Raw genomic sequence first — 23,017 nt, 5'->3', positions numbered from 1 at the left:
GATCGAAAGGGGCCGTGGTGTGGAAACTCGGCAGCACGGCGGCCCGGTGCTTAGCGCGCTTTTTGAATTTGCCGTTCGACTCTCGGCTCTGGCTTACCTGCGTGGGGTTTCTCCGAGTATTCCGGAGAACATGCTTGCTCCCACGTTCCCAAAAAGTCCTCCGAAGGTTCACTCTAAAAGAACAAGCGGGGACCCCAGTTTGAGGCCCACTGACCTCGCGCTTCCTGCTTCCAGAGTGGATGGCAAGGAAGCCTCGGGCGTGCCGCAGCGGAGGCTCTCGTTCGACTGCAAGACTTCCAGGCCTGCGTTCGCTCAGCAAAGCGACATGGTCATCGGTCACACCGGCGGCAGGGACGGCGCGGAAAAGGTCAGTCGCCGTCTTCTCCAGCCGCGCCGTCTCCTTCCGAGCCTCCGCCAATAATGTTGCAAACGAACGTGCACGCTTCTCCTGCAGGCGTCGCGTCGACCGGGCAAGATCACGTCGGACGAGGACCTCGTGGATTCAGTTCACTCGCAACACTTTGCAGGTGAGAGGAAATGGCAGGTCACGGTCATAGTAGCAGCCCTAAAGATATGATATGCACACACAGAATATAATAAATTCCAACATTCTTGTTTTATAAATGTGACATATTCTTGGGTCGAACAGCTTCTGTCAATTAAATACATTTAATTAGAAGGTCATAGTGTATTTTAGGTTCATCCTGAAATGTCCCCCGATATCCCTACCTTTTCGGGAGTCGTGTTTGTTAACAGATTGAATTTGAAATCGGAAGTCATCAATTATTGTCCAATTTATGTTCAAAAGGAATTTGATGGGGGGAAATGCTGGTAATATCTGTTGTTCAATTTCAGGGCCGATTTTCTGGCAAACTGAAAACAGAGCCGTTTGTAGCCCTTTGGCCTTGAGTTTGACACCACCCGGGGTTGAATTTGCTCCATGTTGCCATCTCAACTTCAATTACTTGCGCACATTTGGGCTTCCTGAGGAAACTCTAATCAGTGCAGCAGCAGCAGCAAGCGAACGAATGAACGGATGATTGCAATTTTTGTCTCGAGTTCAGTGACTATAGTGACCGCCACAATTCGCAGGGGATAACGAGCCGCCAGTCGTTGCCCTCCCCCGGGCCCCCCGCCCCAAAAAAACAAAAAAGCCGTTTGTAATTGCCTACGGATGTCTCAAGGTGGCGCAAAGCACATCATACACACGGGTTCATTAAATGGAGTCGATATGATGTCTGTCTCCAGGAGTTCAAACGTTTGGATTGATTTGAGGGCTGCAGCTAACAATAATTTCAATAATTGATTCTTTTTTTTTTTTTTTTTTTATAAAACTTCCATCCTTTTATTCGAAAACACATGGGTATTTCATTTATTAAGGGAAAAAAACTATTCAAAGTTACCTGGCTCTGTGTGAAAAAGTACTGGCCCCCAAAACCTGGTTGGGCCAACTGAAATCAAGCGTTTTTTCGAGGACTGGCAATGAGTCTTTCACATCTCTGTGGAGATATTTTGGCCCACTCGTCTTTGCAGAATTGTTTGATTTCAGTACAGATGGAGGGTTTTCGAGCACGAACGGACTTCGGAAGGCCATGCCACTGCATTTCAATCGTCCGGACTTTGACAAAGCCGCTCCAAAACCTTCATTTATTTCTTTTTTTCATTCAAACATTTGACTTGCTGGTGTGTTTCGGATCGCTATCCTGCTGCAGAACCCAAGCGTGCTTCAGCTTGAGGTCACAAGCATTCTCCTTCAGGATTTTCTGGTAAAGAGCAGAATTCATGGCTCCATCAATCACGGCAAGTTGTCCAGGCCCCGAAGGAGCCAAGCAGCCCAAGATCATCACACTACCGCCACCATGTTTGCCTGTCGGTATGATGTTCTTTTTCTGAAATGCTGTGCTATCTTTACGCCAGATGTAACGAGACACACACCTTCCAAAAAGCTCAACTTTCATCTTGTCAGTCCATAGAATATTCTCCCAAAAGTCTTGGGAGGTTTTTGTTTGCAAACGTAAGACGAGCCTTTCTGTTCTTTTTGGTCAGCAGTGGTTTTGGCTTTTGAACTCTGCCATGGATGCTATTTTTGCCCAGTCTCTTCCTTATTGTTGCATCACGAACATTGACCTTAACTGAGGCAAGGGATGCCTGCAGTTCTTTCCAAGCTGTCCTGAGTTCCTTTGTGGCTTCCTGGACGAGTCATTGCTGTTCTCTTGGGGTAACCTATGTAGGCCGGCCACTCCTGGGAAGGTAAGGCTCGCTACTCTTCCATGTTTTCTCCGTTTAAAGATAATGGCTCTCACCATGGTTTGCTGCAGTCTTAAAGCTTTAGAAATGTTTTTGTAACCCTTTCCAGAAGGTTAGATGTTCATTAATTTCTTAGGATGGTGGCATTTTGTTGCAGCTTGATTATGTCGGGACAGATTCTGTTGAAGTGATTTCTTGATTGGCTTGGCTTGAGGCTTGGGGTTGGTCAGTAAAAATGAACTCGGCTTTCCAAAAATTGATTAGCTGCAGTTAATGAATTATTTAACAAGGGCGGCATTTAATTTTCCACACAGGGCCAGGCAGCTTTGAATAGATTTTATTTTATTTTTTCCTTTTAATAAATAAAATCACCGTTTAAAAACAGCATTTTGTGTTTACGTGGGTTATATCTTTATGTATATGGGTCTGATATTTACATTTGTTTGATCTTAAACATTAAAGTGGGGAAACTATGCAAAAATCTAAGAATTTGAGAAAGGGGCCCAATACTTTTTCATGGCACTTTATATATTGAATATATACTGTAAGTATATCATACGTTAAAATATGATTACTTTGTTGTTCAAATGACTCAAAAGGACTCAAAACTTAAAATTTTGTGTTTGGTTTGGGACTTGACTCGGAACTTGAGGCTTGCAAAGCAATGACTTGGTCCCACCTCCGGTTGTTGCAAACCATCTTCACATAAGGCTCATCAATAGTATTAGCTCGCTAACTAGCCTAAAAACACGCCCGCGACGTGACATTGTACAAATATACGCAACTCACACTTGACACAAGCGCGATGAAGTCCTTAAACTCACCTTTTGGTTAGGCAATACGGCCGTGCAAATTGTAACGGTAATGTAGTGGACTAGACGGGCTTGTTGGTTGCTGCGTTGGGAGAGGAGCAAAAACAAAGCTTCCCTTTCACTTTGACCGTCTACCTCACACCAGGCGCATTCAAGAATACAGCAACTCTAAATGAAACTTAAGAACACCGCCAAGTTCGTAACAAAGTCAAACATATTTGGTTTTGAGCTGAGCACAACAAGAGCGAATCGGTGTGTTTTTCAGCGACTAAAAACAAAAAGACAAATTGCGAATGCCGTGCAGGGGTGTGCTCACATCGCTTCCCGTCTTCCGCCACCGCAGGTTCCGTCGCTTCCACGTACACGCTGGACAGCGGAATCGGCACGTTCCCGCTACCCGACTGCGGCGACTGCGACGGCGGGGCGCCGGCTCGGGGCCTGTCCAAGACCGCGGCCGAGCGGCGCCCCTCGGGCTCGCCGGGGAGGCCCGGGCGACGGGCCCGCACCTTGGACCGGGAGCCCACGCCGCAGGAGGAGCGCTACGCGGCGGCGGCGGCGCCCAAGCGGGCTCTTCCCGACGCGGCGCAGCACGGCTCCAAGGAGGCGAGGGCGGCCGGCGTCGCCGGGGAAGGTGAACGCAGACGTCACGCTTGCGGGGAGAGAGAGAGGCCTTGCCTCGGCAGACGTCGCTCGATGCCGTCGGGTCGAAATCGAGTCGGCCGCTCTTGCCGTCGATGCGCACTTTAGTCACTTTGCACTCACTAGCGCTAGCACTTAGCCAGCTGCACTGACGCAATCACAATTCCTGTTTCTTGTAATGCTCTCGAAGCGGTCTCCGTATTGTCTTTTCCTTTGTGGCCTTCTCAATGAAACAAATAACGGACGTGATGCTGAGTTCACGTCTGAGCAGCTATCCATGAGCTAAACTGTGACGTTACCGTAGTTCAGCCGCCTTTCTTGGTTTTTGAGTGACGGATGAAGTTGTTGTCTCTTGTCTTTGAGTTGCTGACCTTCATGTTGCCATTCTCTCTTTTCCCATTTTATCAAAAGGATAATTAGATTCGACGCCGTTACCGATTATACGCAATTAGATAAAGTACACTGATACCTTATTTTATTTTTTTTCCAGAAATAAGTACTTACATTTGAGTACTTGCTGATACCCCCTCCTAGAAGCCGTCACCTTATCTTGGTGGTGGTGGAGGGGTTTATGTGCGCCAATGATCCAAGGAGCTAAGTTGTCTAGGGCTTCACGCCCCTGGTAGGGTCACCCAGTGCAAACAGGTCCTAGGTGAGGGTCCAGACAAAGCACGGCTAAAAGACCCCTATGATTAAAACTATTAATGGATCTAGGTTTCCCTTGCCCGGACGCGGGTCACCGGGGCCCCCCTCTGGAGCCAGGCCTGGAGGTGAGGCTCGAAGGCGAGCGCCTGGTGGCCCGACCGGGCACAGCCCAACAGGGTAACGTGGGTCCCCCTTCCCGTAGGCTCACCACCTGCGGGAGGGGCCATAGGGTTCGATTGCAGTGCGAGCCGTGCGGTGGCCGAAGGCGGGGACCTTGGCGATCCGATCCCCGGCTACTGAAGCTGGCTCTAGGGACGTGGAACGTCACCTCTCTGGCAGGGAAGGAGCCCGAGCTGGTGCGTGAGGTCGACAAGTATATAGTCGGACTCGCCTCCACACACGGCTTGGGCTCTGGTACCAGTCCTCTCGAGAGGGGTTGGACTCTCTTTCACTTTGGAGTTGCCCACGGTGAGAGGCGCCGAGCAGTTATTGCCCCCGGGCACGGCGCCTGTATGTTGGGGTTCACCCCGGTGAACGAGAGGGTAGCTCTGTCCGCCTTCAGGTGGGGGGGACGGGTCCTGACTATTGTTTGTGCTTATGCACAAAACAGCAGTTCAGAGTACCCACCCTTTTTGGAGTCCTTGGAGGGGGTGCTGGAGTTCTGCTGGGGGACTTCAATGCTCACGTGGGCAATGACAGTGAGACCTGGAAGGGCGCGATTGGGAGGAACGGCCCCCCGATCAGAACCCGAGCGGTGTTCTGTTATTGGACTTCTGTGCTCATCACGGCTTGTCCATAACGGCTCTGGATGTCATGGGGCCGTCCTGGTTGACACGTCTCTGCAACATCGTGTGGACATCGGGGACAGTGCCTCTGGATTGGCAGACTGGGGTGGTGGTCCCCGTTTTTAAGAACGGGGACCAGAGGGTGTGTTCCAACTACAGGGGGATCACACAGGAGGAGCAGTGTGGTTTTCGTCCTGTCCGTGGAACAGTGGACCAGCTCTACACCCTCGGCAGGGTCCTCGAGGATACACGGGAGTTCGCCTAACAAATCTACATGTGTTTTGTGGACTTGGAGAAGGCGTTCGACCGTGTCCCTCGGGGAGTCCTTCGGGAGTATGGGGTACCAAGGTCCCCGTATGACCGGAGTCAGAGTTTTTTCTGCATATCCGGCAGTAAGTCGTACTCGTTTTCGGTGAGGGTTGGACTCCGCCAAGGCTGCCCTTTGTCACCGATTCTGTTCATAACTTTTATGGACAGAATTTCAAGGCGCAGCCGAGGCGTAGAGGGGGTCCGGTTTGGTGGCCTCAGTATTGCATCTCTGCTTTTTGCTGATGCTGTGGTTCTATTGGCTTCATCAAGCCGTGACCTCCAACTCTCACTGGAGCGGTTCGCAGCTGAGTGTGAAGCGGTTGGGATGAGAATCGGCACCTCCAAATCTGAGATCGTGGTCCTCAGTCGGAAAAGGCTGGAGTGCCCTCTCCGCGTCGGGGATGAGATCCTGCCCCAAGTGGAGGAGTTCAAGTATCTTGGGGTCTTGTTCACGAGTGAGGGAAGAACGGAACGGGAGATCGACAGGCGGATCGACGCGGCGTCTGCAGTGATGCGGACTTTGCATCGGTCCGTTGTGGTGAAGAAGGAGCTAAGCCGAAAGGCCAAGCTATCGATTTACCGGTTCCTCCCCTCACCTATGGTCACGAGCTGTGGGTCGTGACCGAAAGAACGAGATTTCCTCCGCAGGGTGTGCGGGCTCTCCCTTAGAGAGAGGGCGAGAAGCTCGGTCATCCGGGAGGATCTCAGAGTAGAGCCGCTGCTCCTCCGCATTGAGAGGAGCCAGATGAGGTGGCCGGGGCATCTGATTCGGACGCCTCCCCGGTGAGGTGTTCCGGGCACGTCCCACCGGGAGGAGCCCCCGGGGACGACCCAGGACACGCAGGAGAAACCGTCTCTCTCGGCTGGCCTGGGAGCGCCTCGGGATCCCCCCGGAAGAGCCGGATGAAGTGGCTGGGGAGAGGGACATCTGGGCGTCCCTGCTAAAGCTACTGCCCCCGTGACCCGACCTCAGATAAGCGGTAGAAAATGGATGGATACTCGCTGATACGGATACAGTTAGCGTAACGGTTGAATCCAAATGTAATCCTCACGGGATCTCCCGCCGTGACGACGTGGCCCGTGCATTCGGGACCATTGCTTGGGCACACTACACAAAAAATAAACACAACTGACTGGATTGAAAAGTCGGGGTCAAAACCCAGTCGGTCTCGTGAATACCAAGTGGAAGTCCAGTGAAGTCTTTCTTAAATTGTTAGATTGAACGATCGGCCCCCGTCCTAAATTGGGGGTTTAAGTCCGACTCCGGCCAAGTCATGTGACTCGAGTATTAGTACCGCAATATGAATTGTATGCAGCGTAGCAGATGTAAATGGTTTCCCGGATGTCTTTCCTGCGTCCTTCCGCAGACAAAGAGGCCCGCGGACCGCACGTGTTCTCGCCTCGCTCCAAGACGTGGACCTTCGCCAACCTCAAGACTCCGGCGGGACCCGCAGACGTGTACCTGGCCGTGGAGGAGGAAGAGGAGGAGGTGGTGTCCTTCGGCACGCCCTTCAGAGCGGTAGGCCCCTTTTCATCGACATCGGAAATGACTTGAAACGTGAGAAAAGCCTTCCACGATCCGCAGAGGTGAAATTCAGGGTTGAAAGCAGAGCTGCCTGTTACTGCAGTAACACCGATCGTTCGGGATATTGGGAAAAGAATCTGACCCGACCGTCGCGTCCACGTTGCACGCCGTTTTCTTCCGGCCCCCGGCTGCCGAGGCGAAAGTCTCTCCTTGCGTCCGGTGTCGACGCAATGTAAGTCGCTGATCATCGCCTCCACGCTAACAAATAAGTTCCACTTCTTCGCGTGCTTCTTGAAAAGGCGTCACAGAGGGAGGACGAGGAGTGGATAGGCCAAGACCAAGACCATGTCAAAGTTACATGCATTCGCAAAATAGCGAAATAAGCGGTTGAACTTTGAAAATCAACAAAATCACAGGCCAATTAATACGCGTTCAGAGCTATAAATACAAAAAATGACTACAAAATGAAGAGAATAGACTGTTGGGAATAAAGTGATACCATTTCATTGAACAAATATTTTAGTGTAGGCTGACAATGTAATTGCATCTGAAAGTCGTCCCCGTCTTGCTCCTCCCCAGAACCTGAAAGCCAGCGGCCCGTCTTCCAGCCACGCGGCGGAGCCCGGCGGCTCGCCCGGCCCGGCCCAGTCGGGAATGAGCCGCCGGGGGAAGTACCGCGCCCCCGGCGTTCCGGAGATGAGCCGGGAGGCCGGGCTGGAGCTGCTCAGGGAGCGGCCGGAGGAAGCGCCGTCGCCCGGCCGGCCGCGGGTTCCCGAGACGCCCGAGTCCCTGAGCGACTCGCTCTACGACAGCCTGTCGTCGTGCGGCAGCCAAGGATGATCGGCGCGCCGGAGAATCCGGATTACCAAATCGCGAGCGGGCGAGGACGACGAGACTTCTCCTCAGGATCTCCGGTCCGGAGCGCAAAATGACGGCTGTCCTGCAAACGCGCGGGCCAGCTGACCAATAGCACAAGAGGCATCCAGCTTGAGAGTTTCTCTCATCATTCTGGTTCTTTTTGCGCATCCAGGATGCTCATCCTTTCACGACATGTACTTGGGGCAGCGCATCTGAAGTAAAAAAACAAAACAAAGAATGTTCATCGGATTTGTTTTTTTTTTCCATGTTAAAAGCGGTCACATTTTCAATGTAAAAATGACTATTGATCATGTTGATTTTAATTTTGCGACCTCAGAATTTTGTCAGAAAATGTCTGTTTGAAGCCATAATCCATTTAAAGGTAATATATACCAGCAATAATATCGAGAAATGGCTACGCCATTCAATATTTCTATTATTTATTTGAAATGTACATCTGATCTTTCTGTGAAAATGCAAGTCTCCTCCCCTAGTTGAGTTCCTATTTTCCAATTTCAACACATTGCTGTTCAGCCACTAGATAGCAGCTCCCCTGTACGTACTGCCCTTTTTCAACTTTCTATTAAACGCTTTTCATTTCGTTCGTGTGTGCAGTTATTACCTTGTCCCGTGTGCAAATGGTTGGGAGTATCCCTACAACAAAGCAAACTTGTTAAAACACATTTACAACCGTCACATTTGACCCTACGATCGCTTCAAGGAGACACCTTATCAGAAGTGAGGAAATGAGAACTTCTTCCAAAAGTGCTGTGGTTACAGTTCTAAGATGAGACTTGATTTCAAGCCGTCACAATGAGATTTAAAACAAGCGGTGGTCACTTTGGGCTGTTGCTCTGCCAGGATTCACTTTTGTCAACTGTTGACTTTGCATCTCTTCGTGACGCCTTTAAATGTAATTACAACTGGGCTCCCCCGCCCCCTTCCCTCCAACTTGGTAACCCTGATAGGCCATCTGTCGAATGTTGGGAATTGCAAAATGGATTTTTTCTTCCCCCTTGCAGGTCAAACCTCCAAACAATTTGCCGCATCTAAATACTTCACTTGAACAAAGCGTGCATTCAACATTTATTTGAGCAAATGTATCAAATTATTACTTTACCTTTTACATCCACAAAATATTTTTTTCACAGTATACGCTTGAAAATGTAAGGTTAACTTCACTTCATTTGGCAAACTATCAGACACTGGTGTAATTTACAAGAAGCAAGAAAAAGCGCAGTCAAAAAACTTGGGCAAAGGCCCTCAAATGGGATCTGGAAAAGTCAACGCAGGACTTCCGAGGACATTTGGGAAGGGGTGCCAGCGTCCGAATCGCACTCAGCTAAACAAAAGAAGAAACTCAGAAATGAAGCAAATCAATGCATGTGGTCACGTAACTCGCTAAAAGGGAGCCCATCATTGGGACGCGAAAGAACTGCAGCAAAGCCTCGACTGAGGCGGGCATGTCACAGCGCAACGCTGCCCTCTACAGGCCAAACATTCACTGCAGGGTTAGCCTCCTCTCGCTCCCGGGACTAGCATTAGTTTACACGGACGGACAAACTATCGACCCTCGGAAGTTTGACAGGAAAGAAAGATCAAATCATTTTCAATCAGATCGTAAGACCGCAGGAGCTCGTTTAAGAAAAAGTCAGAAGTAACGAGCGCGCCGCAAATCGAGTCTCGTCGGACAGGTCGACTCGTTTTCAGCCACGCAACTCGTCTACTTCTTCTCCTTCTTCTTGTCCTGAAACAAGACGAGAGCAAAGACGACATAAGCTCTCAGCGGACGCTCTGTGTACCGGCTACTCGGTTTACAGACGGACCTTGTCGTTGAGGGCCAGGATGACCATCAACTTCCTGAAGATGGTGATGAAGTCCAGGAACAAGTCCACGCAGTGCCTGCACGCGGGCAACAACAAACAGCAGGTTGACATGCGCCCAAAGTGGAACGGCAGCACCGCGACGCGGGACGGGCCCGTCCCCTCGCTCACCACACATAGTCCTTGTCTCCGTTCTCCGCCTTCTCGATGATGAGCTGAGTGTCGAACAGGACGAAGCCGCACATCAGCAGAAGACCCAGGTACACGTGAGCCTGGGAGGAGGAGGGAGCCCAGATCCAAACGCACGCTCAAACAGAGCGACAAACACAGAGAAAGAGTGAACCGGAGCGAGAGAGAAAGACAGCGAGAGCAGCAGAAAAAACGATTCCGAGCCAGACGGCGACACGACGATTCCGACTGACCTTGAAGAGCACCACGGATCCGAAGAACGCGTTCAGGAGGGACGTCAGGAAGAGGATGGACAGGCCCGACATCAGCGTGCCTGTCGACGAAGACGAAGCCGTCAGAACGCGCGCGGCGCCACGTAGCGCTTTCGTAATATTCTTCTACACGCCAGCCGAACTCAACACCGCAGACCAACTCCGGCTTCGCAAGCGCTCCTCCGAAGCGGCAAGGGGCAAAATTAGAGAAGGACTTGATGTTTCGCCGATACGAAAAGACTCGCTAACGCCGTGCTCACGTTTGATATCGGTGAGCAATAGGCTAATAGACAAGCCCGACTTGTGATGGAATATGCGTGTGGAAATGTATTCATGTTCCTACTAAAATTTTTGGAGGTGCAACCAACAAATCGATGATCAACTATTTTGATAATCGATTCATGATTTATGGACCTCGTTCTACTCAATTGTTCAAATCCTGAGAAGAGTCTCCTCTCCTCCCAGTGTAAATGTCAGAGCACTTGACAATTCAGGCTCGCTTTTGCCCGTCTCCCCTTCATCCGAGCCGATGTCGTCATCGGATAAAGCGATCTTTGCGATCCAAACGTCAAGTCCATTGTTAGTGGCCAGATCAGGTTATTTGACAAGTCAATTTCTCCTTTGAATCGAATGTTTTCATGCACTCAAGAGCAACACACGTGTTCATGAGTGAGTTCATCATTCGCAGTTAACTTTGGAGAAGGCATCTGAACACAAAAATGCTCAAGGATTGTTTGTTTTGGAACGAAAGGAATTTGTCAAACTCATACTCTGCTGTTTACTCGAGGCCAAGCACACATCTGTTGTAGTCTGCCAAACCGGAAGAGGGTAAGCCGTAACATCCGTCACTATTGTCACTTCGTGTACGGTCCCCTTCAAAAGTATTGGAACGTCAAGGTCAATTCCTCTTTTTGCTGTATACTGAAGACATTTGGGTTTCAGATCAAAAGATGAATATGAGACAAAAGTTCAGAATTCCAGCTTTTGGTTCACGGTATTGACATCTACGCGTCTTAAACAACTCCGGACAGAGCACCTTTTGTTTGAAGCCACCCACTTTTCAAGGGAGGAAATGTATCGGAACAGACATTGTTAAAAGGAACTTCAAGTGAACAACATTGAATATTTGGTGGCATAATCCTTACTTGCAATATCTGCATCAAGCCTGCGACTCATTGACTTCACCAGACTGTTGCATTCTTCACTTGAAATGCTTTTCCGGGCCTCGACTCCACCCTCTTTCAGTTCTCGTTTGTTTCTGGGTGTTTCTCCCTTCAGTCTCCTTTTCAGGAGGTAAAATGAATCCTCTATTGGGTGGAGGTCCGGTGATTGACTTGGCCAGTCTTAAGACCTTGCACTGTTTCCCCCCTGATGAAGTCCTCTGTTGTGTTGGCGGTGCGTTTTGGGTCATTGTCTTGTTGCATGACGAAGCTTCTCCCGATTAGTTTGGATGCTATTTTCTTTAAATTGCCAGACAAAATGGTTTCGTAGACTTTAAAATTCATTCTGCTGCTTCCATCATGAGCGACATCATCAATCAAGACGTGTGAGCCCGTTCTAGCAGCAGCCAATGCGAGACCAAGCCCTGACATGACCTCCACCATGCATCACAGATGAGACTGTGTGTTTTGGATCAGAAGCACATCCTACTTTCTCCATACTTTGGCCTTTCCATCACTTCGCTAGAGGTTAATCTGTCTCATCAGTCCAGAAAACTTTGTTCCGAAGCTTTTGTGGCTCATCTCTGGACTTCTTCGCAAAATCCAATCTGGCCTACGGATTCATTTCGCTGCGTCTTGTGATATGGCCTGTATATTTCTTCTTTCGAAGTCCTCTTCTAACAGTGGATTGTGATACCTTCACTGCTGCCCCGTGGCGGTTGGCAGTGATGTCACTGACCGTTCTCTTTGGGTGTTTCTTCACAGCTCTCACAATGCTTCCGTCATCAATTGCTGTTGATACCCTTGGCCGACCTGTTCGATGTCTGTTGCTCAGTACACCAGTAGGTTCTCTCTTTTTCTGGACATTCCAAATTGTTGCATTGCCTCTGCCCAATGTTTGTGCAATACCTCTAATCGATTTTCCGTCTTCTCGCAGCTTCAAAACGGTTTGCTTTTCACCCATAGACAGCTTTCTGGTCTTCATGTTTGCTTAACAGCAAAAACAGTTTACACGGGTGAAACCCAAAACCAAAAACAAGCACTAATGTTTCAGCCATCACTCTAAAAGGCAACACCTTAGCAACTAGAAGCTCACTCGAAAAGTGGATGGCTTCAAACAAAAGGTGCTCTGCCGAGTTGTTTGCCACCATGAAATAAAAGCTGGAATTCTGAACTTTTTTCTCATATTCATCTTTCGATTTGAAATTCAAATGTCTTCAGTATACAACAAAAACAAAGGAATTGACCTCGTCGTTCCAATACTTTTGGAGGGGACTGTACGAGTAGAAGTCAGCTTCCCAATACGTTTGTTGCGCTAGGGCAAAGTAGTTTCAGAAGTGCGTGTCAACAGGTTACCTCCGAGGAACAGGTAGCTCCTGCGTTTGGCGTAGAGGGCGCTGAGAGTGAAGCAAATGAAAATAAGCGAGGTTCCCATGAAGGCTGTGACGATGATGCTGAAAACAAACGAGGGAAAAAGAATGTAAGCGATTTGATAAATCATCCGAAAGCAAGACAGTGGGCACGAAACGGAAAAAGACTGAAAATCAACTAGAAAAGCAGTTGTGTCAATCAGACGATGAATACTACAGTCGTCATCATTACACATACGCAGCTGTTCCGTCTTTGGGGACAAAGAGCAGCAGCATTAAGAGATCACGACTTGACATTTCTATCGGTCAACTGGAATCCGAGCGTTTGCTGCCCCCGACAAATACACCCAGCTTGTCTGTGAAATTCAGGTTTGTAAACCACTGTAATGACTAACAGCTGCCAGTCGACGGTGGCGCTTTGGATTTGAGATCAGCACAGCTTTTGAGTAAAAAAAAAATTAATAAATTGAGATTTGGGCGGGGGGGGGGGTTAATCTCATCGTGGAACGTCCATTATGAGGGAGAGGAAATGCCAAAATGTTGAACGTCCGTTAAGTTTCGGCACCCCTCATTCCAACAGAGTACGTATATTCATGATCGCAAAAGATTATGTGTCGCAGGAGGTCGTAGAAAGGGTGTGTCACCATCGTGAGAAAAGATCACGCAGCTGCCGGAGTGAATGGCATTTTAGAAACGTTCCTGAGACCGCGTCTTCCAAATACGAGCGGGGTTGGGCACCGAGAACCGGTTGGAACCGGGACTAACGTTCCGGTTCTCCCGGAATCGTTCAAATTGTAAAAAGTCGGTTCCCAGCTTCGGTGCATGGTCCCCCCCACCACGAAGCAGCAGCGGCGGAAACCAACGAAGAAGGGGTGAAAACCAACGCGCGTGAAGATGCGCTTGTGCCCAACGGCGGCGGCGAACAAAATTGTGTCTCAATGACCGTTCGCCTGAGTTCAACACTTGGAATAAGATTTGATGATGCTAAGGAGGCTTTTGCGATGTGGAGCGTCTGACGCACTACGAGCCTCAGCCTACACCGTGTGGAACTCTCAGTCAATTGGGTGAGTGAAACAATAAAATATGTCTATGCCAACATTGAAACAGCTAACAAGATAAACGGTTGCTTGCACTTTTGCACTGATGGTTTTTAGCGTTTATTTTAGTCTTCAAACCAACGTAAGAGCCGATGACAGAAAAACAAACAAAAAAAAAGCTTAACATTGAGCTAAAAACGTCACCGTAGCAACTTTACATCACAATGAATTGGGACAAAATTCACAAATGACTCATAGTATCACAAACCCTAACCTTGTGCCTCATCGGTGGGTAGGGAAAGGAACCAACGTTTTATAGCATTTGGTTCCATCCATTTAAAAATAAATGAATAAATAAAATCACCGGTGCCATGGGAAGTTACATTTCATGCAAAATGCTGAGTTCCGGTGCGTACCCTTCAAAATAAAAGGCTACAAGTTTAAAACAGGAAGTCAAGTTACAACTTCAACATATAAACCACGACGTGATTAAACGGTCCCAAATAACGATTTTAACAATACTGTATTCAACTTTTAGCTGATACATTAATTAATGAACATTAAGTCCATTGGGTTAGTGCCACACACATTGCCTTTTGGTTCATAGGTTTGATATTGATACTGGTTATAAAGAAACCAGTGTCAAATGTTCATTTTAGTCTATGCTGCGCGCAGGCTGCAAAGAAAATGGATGTTCATAATTTGGACACCCTTTATTTAAACCATGCAAACTTTTTTGACCCAGCCCCCTAAAAGAATGGGAATCAAAAACCGTTTGTAACTGGAATCGAAATAAGGACCCAGAAGCGCTCAAATTCAATGCAGCCCTATGGCGGGCACAAGCCAATGCAAACTGTAGGCCGGTCGCAAGCCCGGATAAAACCAGTGGGTTGCGTCAGGAAGGGTGTCCGTCTTAAAACTTTGCCAAACAAACACGAGCGTTCATCCAAAGAATTCCATACTGGATCGGTCGTGGCTCGGGTTAACAACGTCAGCCACCTGCAGGGCACCGGTGGAAATTCAGCTACTGTGGGTCGAAGTCGAAGAAGAGGTGGAAAGCGGGTTTTTCAGCAGAAAGAGAAGAGGAAAGCACAGAGCCTAGAACTGAATGTGGGGACTTTGAATGTTGGGACGATGACAGGAAAATCTCGGGAGCTGGTTGACATGATGATTAGGAGAAAGGTTGATGTATTGGGTGTCCAGGAAATCAGGTGGAAAGGCAGTAAGGCTAGAAGTTGAGGGGCGGGGTTTCAATTATTTGACCATGGTGTAGTTGGGAAGAAAATGGAGTCGGGGTTATTTTAAAAGAAGAGTGGGCTAAGGATGTCTTGGAGGTGAAAAGAGCATCAGATCGAGTGATGAGGCTGAAACTTGAAATTGAGGGTGTTAGTATACGGGAAGTCCTTGATTTACGAACGAGTTCCATTCCTACGCTGGCGAAGTAACACGAATTTCCGCGTAAGTCGGATTTCCTCGTTCAAGTCGAAATTTACGGCGAAATACTTCTATTACGGGTATTGTCTCACGTGATTGTGACAGCAAGCTCAGTGTGTGTGGGCGTCGATGTGCGAGTGAGGCGGGACTGCGAAGGAGGAAGGAGTGCGCACAGTAGCAAGTGTAGTGACGGCGAGCGGGGAAGAGTTAGCGATTAGCGGAGGACCCGTTGACGTCGAAAGTGCAGAGGAGCTCTTAAAGCCGCTAAAGCGGAAAATCAGTGCTTCGTGCCTTTATTGTTGCCGCCACCCGCCTCAGAACAAGGGTGATGTGCAGAGCTGTGGGAACTATCGAGAAATAAAGTGGACGAGCCACACAATCAAGTTATGGGAAAGAGTCGTGGAGGCTCGACTCAGGACAGATGTGAGTATTGGCGAGCAACAGTATGGTTTCATGCCTAGAAAGAGTACCACAGATGCATTATTTGCCTTAAGGGTATTGATGGAGAAGGACAGAAGGAGCTACATTGTGTCTTTGTAGATCTAGACAAAGCCTATGACAGAGTACCCAGAGAGGAACTGTGGTACTGCATGCGGAAGTCTGGAGTGGCAGAGAAGTATGTTAGAATAATACAGGGCATGTACGAGGGCGGCAGAACAGCGGTGAGGTGTTCTGTAGGTGTGACAGAAGAATTTAAGGTGGACGTGGGACTGCATCAGGGATCAGCCCTGAGCCCCTTCCGGTTTGCAGTGGTGATGGATAGGCTGACAGATGCGGTTAGACTGGAATCCCTGTGGACCATGATGTTCATAGATGACATTGTGATCTGCAGTGAAAGCAAGGAGCAGGTGGAGGAACAGTTAGGAAGATGGAGGCATGCACTGGAAAGGAGAGGAATGAAGATTAGCCGAAGACAGAATATATGTTCATGAATGAGAGGGGTGGTGGGGGAAGAGTGAGGCTCCAGGGAGAAGAGGTAGCAAGGGTGGAGGACTTGAAATACTTGGGGTCAACCGTCCAGAGCAATGGTGAGTGTGGTCAGGAAGTGAAGGAACGGGTCCAAGTAGGTTAGAACGGGTGGAGGGAGGTGTCGGGTGTGTAATGTGACAGAAGAGTCTCTGCTTGGATGAAGGGCAAAGTTTATGAAACAGTGGTGAGGCCAGCCATGATGGACGGATTAGAGACAGTGGCGCTGAAGAGACGACAGGAAGCAGAGATGGAGGTGGCGGAAATGAAGATGTTGAGGTTCTCTCTTGGAGTGAGCAGGTTGGAAAGGATTAGAAATGACTTCATCAGAGGGATAGCCAAGGTTCGATGTTTTGGAGACAAAGTTAGAGAGAGCAAACTTGGATGGTTTGGACACATCCAGAGGAGAAATAGTGAGAGAAGGTTGATGGATGACATGAGGGCAGTTGGTGTTCGAGAGGAGGATGCAGGAGATAGGCTTGCATGGAAAAGGATGACGCGCTGTGCCAACCTCTACAGGGACAAGCCGAAAGGAAAAGAAGAATCACCACACAATTTCAAATGATGCCTAACCCGAAATACGACACCTCTCTTTACCAAAATGTTTCGATGTGGATTTTCCGATATGGACTCCAGATTATAGTCCAACCAATGAAGCCAACCTGCATGATTTTGGAATGCGGGAGGACGTCGGAGTACCCGGAGAAAACAAACTGCACCCAGTAGGAGGATTACGTGACAAAGCGGACTTCAAGCGTGCCGTTGCGGCCTTCGTGTTACCCGACGGCACTCATTACGCAAGAATTTACGTACCTGGGGTTGACAGCGATGACAAAGTCCAGCGTGGGGCCAAGGCCGACGCCTGGAGGGAGCAAGTTGGAAAAGAACCCGGTTAGTCAGGCCCCGACACCGAAGAGTCATATGTTCGGCGAGCGGCCGGCGCCGGGTACCGTTGAGGAAGGCGAATGCCGCCAGGATGGCCAGCCTCTTCCTCTCCGTCTCGGCGTTGTGCGGCATCGTGGCGAGCCACGCCATCAGGCCCAGTGACGCCAGCGCAAACAGCACGCCGCCCTGACAAGCGAACGCACAACTCCGGTCACTCATCTGGAACCGACGCTAAACGGAAGGGCATTCGTCGAGGGCTGAGCCATAAAGTCGGTTTGACGTCACATAACAGAACGGATCCGTGCTTGCGTTTGGAAATCACGTTTCTTTTCCCCAAATGTATTGACTTCATTCTCCTCAAATTTTTATTCTTCTCTTCAGCACCCCATAATGGTGACACTGAAAAAGGGTTTGCGAGTTGCCAAGTTTATTAAAAATACATTTTAAAACAAGTTCTCACACGTTATCTGACTTGTGTTGCCGAGTTGAGACGGAGTTTTTTTCAAATGCGAGTTGCAAGCGTTGACTCGATTCAACTCGCTAGTCAACCAGCGGCAGTTTGGCAGATCGTCAATTCTTCAAACCAGCACAGAGCTTGTTTGCCTGAGGAAAGTCCCATTAGCTTAAGGCTAACACACAATGTAAAATGCCATAGACAGGCAAACAAATAGCACTGTGTTCTAAAACTTCAAGCAAGCGATATTGGACGACTATTACTGCAGTTTACAGAGGAGTTGTGACCGTCTCCATTTATATCTGGATGGAAGTGTTATACCGCCCCCTGGTGGCCAAGGTGCGCACAACAGAAGGACTCAGAATCAATTCATTATGATGCATGAGCTTGAATTTTTGACATTTTATTGAATTAGGTCCATGCTTTTCAAATGTACAATATTACAGAAAACATTACAAATATTTTTGGGGAGCGGCTGGAACAGATAAACGGCGTTTCTGAAATTTCAATGGGGAAAGATGATTTGACACACACACACACACACACACTCACTTAATTGCCAAAAGTATTCGCTCACCTGCCTTGACTCACATATGATTCTAAATCCATATGGGTTAATATGATGTTGGTCTACCTTTCTGCAGCTGTAACAGCTTCAACTCTTGTGGGAAGACTTTCAACAAGGTTTAGGAGTGACTTTATTGGACTTGTTGCCCATTCTTCCAGGAGCATATTTGTGAGGTCACACACTGATGTTGGACGACAAGGCCTGGCTCACTGTCCAATCCAAATCAACCCAAATGCGTTCTATGGGGTTGAGGTCAGGACTCTGCGCAGGCCAGTCAAGTTCATCCACACCAAATTCTCTCCTCCATGTCTTTATGAACCTTGCTTTGTGCACTGTTGCACAGACATGTTGGAACAGGAAGGGTTGCCAAACTGTTTGCCTGCCCAAAATCTCTTGGTATGCTGAAGCATTCAGAGTTCCTTGCACTGGAGCCCAGGGGCGAATATTTTGGACATTTCCAACTTTGTGGGAACAGTTTGGAGACAGACCTTTCCACTTCCAACATGTCTGTGCACCAGTGCACAAAGCAAGATCAATGAAGACACGGATGAGAGAGTCCTGACCTCAACCCTATTGAATACTTTTGGGATGAATTTGAGCGCAGACTGAGAGCCAGGCCTTCTTGTCCAACATCAGTGTGTGACCTCACAAATGAACCTCTAGAAAAATTGGTAAAATTCCCATAAACACACTCCTAAAACCTTGTGGAAAGCCTTTCCATAAGAGTTGAAGCTGTTAGAACTGCAGAGGGTGGACCGACGTCATGTTGAACCCTATGGATTAGGAATGGGAAGTCACTTTAATTCATATCTGAGTCAAGCAGGTGAGCAAATACTTTTGGCAATATAGTGTACGAGTGTCTTGAGTTGCGACACGGGACAAATTCAACTCATATCTGAAGGCACGGCTGGCTACATTTTGTTGGCGATTCCGACCTCCAGAAACAAATCTTTTGGAATGTGACCCCAATCTTTTAGGGGGTTCGGCCCGTTCCTCCTTGCGGCACCTCCCGAGCTTCATCGGGGTAATGAACATTTTTGATTCCGTTTTGAAGCAAAGCTGGAACATAATTAAATGCTTTCCAGAAGCACTGCATCTTCAAATCTTAAACGTGCGCTTTGACCTGCTGTACTTACGCTCGGCAACGTTTCACGGGCACACCCGTAAACAGTCATCGGCGAGTGTGCAACATGCAATAACCCGAGTCAGTATACAATATATAGTAAATATTACCTGGAAGAGGCGCAAGACGACACGCGTGTAGGCGCCGGCTGCGGCCACAAACATGCACGCTGCCAAACTGGAGTAGACATTCTTCAAGTGCAGCTGGGTGGAATGAGATCTGCAAGCCAGATAAAAGCATTCGCTGAGCACGGCGCAGATAAGGAACAAGTCTGACGTGCGTGTCGTCCGTCACATGGCGTACATTTGGGAGAACTTGAAGACGGCGTCCAAATTGATGTTGCGCTCAAACACGTTCATGATGCAACGAGTTGATAGCTGATACCTGAGGAAACAAAGAAAATTGGAGCTTGTTCAAGATTCCTCTTGAATGAGAAATAACCTTGAAATATCTTTTCTCATTGTTGAGCTGCTTTGAGACAATTAAAATCAAGCATAACTCAGTTCCGAGTTCACTTTGACTTTAGCCGTTTAGTTTACTGTCTAGGCTTTTTTTTTTTTTTGACACATTTAGAACGTGAGCACTTTGAAAAAAACTTTGTTGTGATTGTTATATTGATTGAATAATTTACCTTTGTCTTACAGGTACAACAATTATCATATCGTTTAGAGGTCATGTAACTTAAACTTGTCCAAATCCTCCAAAATTGCAGCCTCTCAACAGAAATATTTTCAGATTTCTGTAAGTCCTCCACAAAAGCAGATTGATTATCAGAATCATTTTTATTTGCTAAGTATGTCAAAAACACAAGGAATTTAATAGTTGGAGCCGCTCTAGTACGACAAGTCAATTAACAATACTTTTGAGACGTCAAAAACATAAAAATACAGTCACTGAGCAATAAAAGTGTGCTAATGTGTGTGTGTGATAATGGCGATACATTTTTTTGGTGCAAAATTATATTTATCTCTAATCAAACATCTGCTTTGACTTTGGAAAACAATCAACATTTTTGACGATTTTCTGACAGATGTTACGGACCAAACCAGTAAGCAGTTTATGTTTGTGCATTTTCGGCATAATGCCCTTTTTTGAGGGATGTTTTATTTATATATAAAAAAAAAAAAAAAAAAACATTTATCAATTAACCATAACAAAAATGACAGCTGAATAAATGTAAAATAAGCCTCAGTTGCAGTCCTAAAAATACAAAAATACAATAAAAACAAGGAAATGAAAATTTACAATTTGAGTATTTCACAAGGGCGTACTGACCTTCGGAAAAGGGAAAAAAGTAGAAGTTAAAACTCCGACGGCGCTTTCAACATCAGCTAAGAAAAGAAACGCTCGTCAACCGAGAAGTGTCACCGAAATAGAAGCTTTGCGCCAAGCTCGTGATTTTAGGCCAGGAAGCTAACACGTCAAGATGCGTTTTGAGACCGGCTGGCTTGCTTTCAAATGAGCTCGCCAACTTGTCCCGTCGGTTCGTTACTTCCTCGAATTGAGGCGTTTTTCTTCCTCGTTCGACGCTCGAGTTCGTGATTTCGGCTTTCGTTGTTTGCCTTTCGCCTTACTGCGTTCGAACGACACAAGAAAAAGGTTTATGATGAAGTATTGGAATTGACAAGGTGGGGACCGCAGGCCGAGCAACGCTTGGTTTGCTGCGTGTTCTTACTAGCTAACGGCGCTAAGCTAACGTCGGCTCGCCACCATTTCGTCCAAACCTCAACACTTAACTCGAAAAACAAACGCCGAGCCATGTAGCCAACGTGTGCGCGTTTCCTAAGGACATACTGTTTGTGTGTGCGTGTCTTTCACCTGCCGACGCTCCTGCGACTCGCTAATTTGGGTGCCTTTGCTTTCGGTGCGATTCGGTCGTGTCACTAAAGCCAGGACGTGACGTGACGTGACGTGTCCTGCGCACCTCAGGCGAACAAAACGACGCGTGGACAAGTCACGGGAGAGGGCGCCATTTTGTTACCCAGCTTGACCTGACGCCACAATGCAACCCAATTGACCGGATGGACGCAATATGTATATTTTATGTTGACCTGAGACTATTTTCATGGTCGGTTAGTGAAATGTTAAAGAAATCGGCTTCGATTATAAGACGTATGTTTTTTCTTTACCACGGCGAATACCTGCGTTTTAAGAAACACAAAGCAAATTCACGATTCACTTTTTGTACGGAAGTCACGATGCTAGATTTTGTTTACCTCCCGCAAACGTCGTCTTTTGGGGTTTTTCGACATACGATGCATGCACACGGCTTGCGTGGGATGACTGGAACAGCCTCAAGCGACTACTTTGCCAAAAAGCCCCAAAGTGTCCGAGGCAAGGCTGTAAACAGAGACAACGTGGCGCCCGCAAAACACCTGGCCTTGATTTAGCCGATGCGTAGCAATGCGTTGAGTTCATCGAGTGTCCGGACTCTTTGAACGCGCACACGCAGTGCAGCGGCCGCCCGATGTCACCATGGAAACGCCCAGCGACGTGGACTCCATTTCTCTCCCTCTCGCATTTTGCGGCCTGACCTCATAATGTCAGCAATACCAAATGTGAAACCTCAACGACAATATATTTGAGGCGTGTGCTATTTGGATTGAGGATACGTTATAAACCAAAGTGTAACCTTTGCAAGTCAACGACCAAATCTTATGTTTACAATATTACCGTTGTCATAGCTGGATGACGCAAGTTCGGTCCAGAAGACTGAAAATGCTGCAATATATATTATGGTTACTTATTCTATTTGTCAGAGGCGGGTAGAGTAGCCAAATATTGTACTCAAGTAAGAGTACTGTTACTTTAGAATAATTTGACTCGAGTAAAAATAAAAAGGAGCCATCCAAATATTTACTTGAGTAAGCGTACTCAATGAAAAACCGACTCAAGCAAAGAGTAATTTGTGAGTCACTTCTGATTTATTATTCTTTTTTTAAATCAGAGCATGAACATCGAATAAAATACAATTTAAAAAAATAATATACGGGTGTGGACACACACCTGCCACCGTTTCCATTTTGAACTGCCCAAACCCCAACGACACGTGCGCCGGGCCCGACAGAAACATGATTTGCTTCTTTCGCGCCAATGACTTCATGAAGCGGAAGTTTGCTGTGTGGGCGTGCCTGTGCCACACCGTAGCTAATGTTGCCATATCCGCTGCCAAAACAACAATAGAAATAAAGAAATATCTACTTACCGCAAGGTGTTTTCTCAAGTTAGAAGTGGGCTGAAATTTCCAAGTTTGGCCAGTCACAATTGAAGAGCTGCATGTTAAAGCTATTGTTTTTTTTTGTATTCTGTCAAGTGAACAGAGTCAAGTGTCAAGTTTTCCCCCCCTCAGATGAGTCGTCTTGATTGGCTCGCGAAGGCTACGTGCGAGGTCATGTGACTGCCTTGTGTCGTCTGATTGGTGAATTGGAGTCAAATTACTTGAGTGATCCCGTTTGATTGGCGCAACGGCGCCCTATGCGGAAGTCGAAGACGGAGTCTAAAAATAGACACGCACGCACGCGCAAGAAGGGAGACATAAAAGTAGCGAACGGCATGTCGATCATTGTAACGGAGGAAAAGTATCGATCCTTCTTCACATAAATACTCAAGTCAAAGTCAAATGTACAGTGCATTTAAAGTGCTCTGTCAAGTACCGTTTATGGAAAATGTTACTTGAGTAAATGTAACGGAGTAAATGTAGCGCGTTACTACCCACCTCTGCTATTTGTATATTATTTTATTAGTCAATAAGTTTGTATTTAAAAAAAAAAAAAGACATCACTTCCGGCTTATAGGAAAAAAAACAGGACTATACTGATCATTTCTAACGTGCCTTGACAGAATACGGCGACGTTTTTGTATTACATAGAGTGGTGCGCAAGGGAAAAAAAAAAAAAGTAGAAAAGTAGTACCCCAGTTTGTCACCGAGTGCTCGCCT

General features: G+C 47.6%; 2 protein-coding genes across 13 annotated transcripts in view; one reads left to right on the top strand and one right to left on the bottom strand.

Annotated features, from left to right (window-relative positions):
- The window catches only part of nckap5l (NCK-associated protein 5-like), a 29,771-nt gene extending 21,885 nt beyond the window's left edge, over positions 1-7,886 (top strand). For 9 of the 10 annotated variants that reach the window (XM_061694683.1, XM_061694710.1, XM_061694692.1 and 6 more), the window contains 5 exons: positions 235-367; positions 455-527; positions 3,403-3,690; positions 6,805-6,956; positions 7,542-7,886. In XM_061694683.1, the coding sequence (XP_061550667.1) occupies positions 235-367; positions 455-527; positions 3,403-3,690; positions 6,805-6,956; positions 7,542-7,802 (907 nt within the window). In that variant the 3' untranslated portion in view covers positions 7,803-7,886. The remainder of the gene's footprint in view (positions 1-234; positions 368-454; positions 528-3,402; positions 3,691-6,804; positions 6,957-7,541) is intronic. The other variant, XM_061694700.1, reaches the window with a different exon arrangement.
- Positions 7,887-8,889: 1,003 nt separating this feature from the next.
- On the bottom strand, positions 8,890-21,153 carry tegt (testis enhanced gene transcript (BAX inhibitor 1)). Of its 3 annotated transcripts, XM_061694750.1 has the most exons (11): positions 20,899-21,153; positions 20,356-20,411; positions 19,384-19,464; positions 19,191-19,299; positions 17,001-17,121; positions 16,864-16,912; positions 12,600-12,697; positions 10,066-10,145; positions 9,815-9,915; positions 9,647-9,722; positions 8,890-9,567 (listed from the first exon to the last, which is right to left on the bottom strand). In XM_061694750.1, exons 3-11 carry the CDS (start codon positions 19,437-19,439, stop codon positions 9,544-9,546), a joined length of 714 nt encoding a protein of 237 aa, XP_061550734.1. In that variant the 5' UTR covers positions 19,440-19,464; positions 20,356-20,411; positions 20,899-21,153; the 3' UTR covers positions 8,890-9,543. The 3 variants fall into 3 exon arrangements, with proteins under 3 accessions (XP_061550734.1, XP_061550725.1, XP_061550716.1); XM_061694741.1 differs by lacking the exon at positions 20,356-20,411 and having other exon boundaries at positions 20,875-21,152; XM_061694732.1 differs by lacking the exon at positions 20,356-20,411 and having other exon boundaries at positions 20,899-21,055.
- Between the last annotated feature and the right edge of the window lie 1,864 nt (positions 21,154-23,017).

The sequence above is a fragment of the Phycodurus eques genome, chromosome 1, assembly GCF_024500275.1.
Source record: "Phycodurus eques isolate BA_2022a chromosome 1, UOR_Pequ_1.1, whole genome shotgun sequence".
In the NCBI taxonomy this organism is placed as follows: Eukaryota; Metazoa; Chordata; class Actinopteri; order Syngnathiformes; family Syngnathidae; genus Phycodurus; species Phycodurus eques.
Note: the sequence above shows the minus strand (reverse complement) of the source record. Positions and strands in the feature narration are given on the sequence as shown.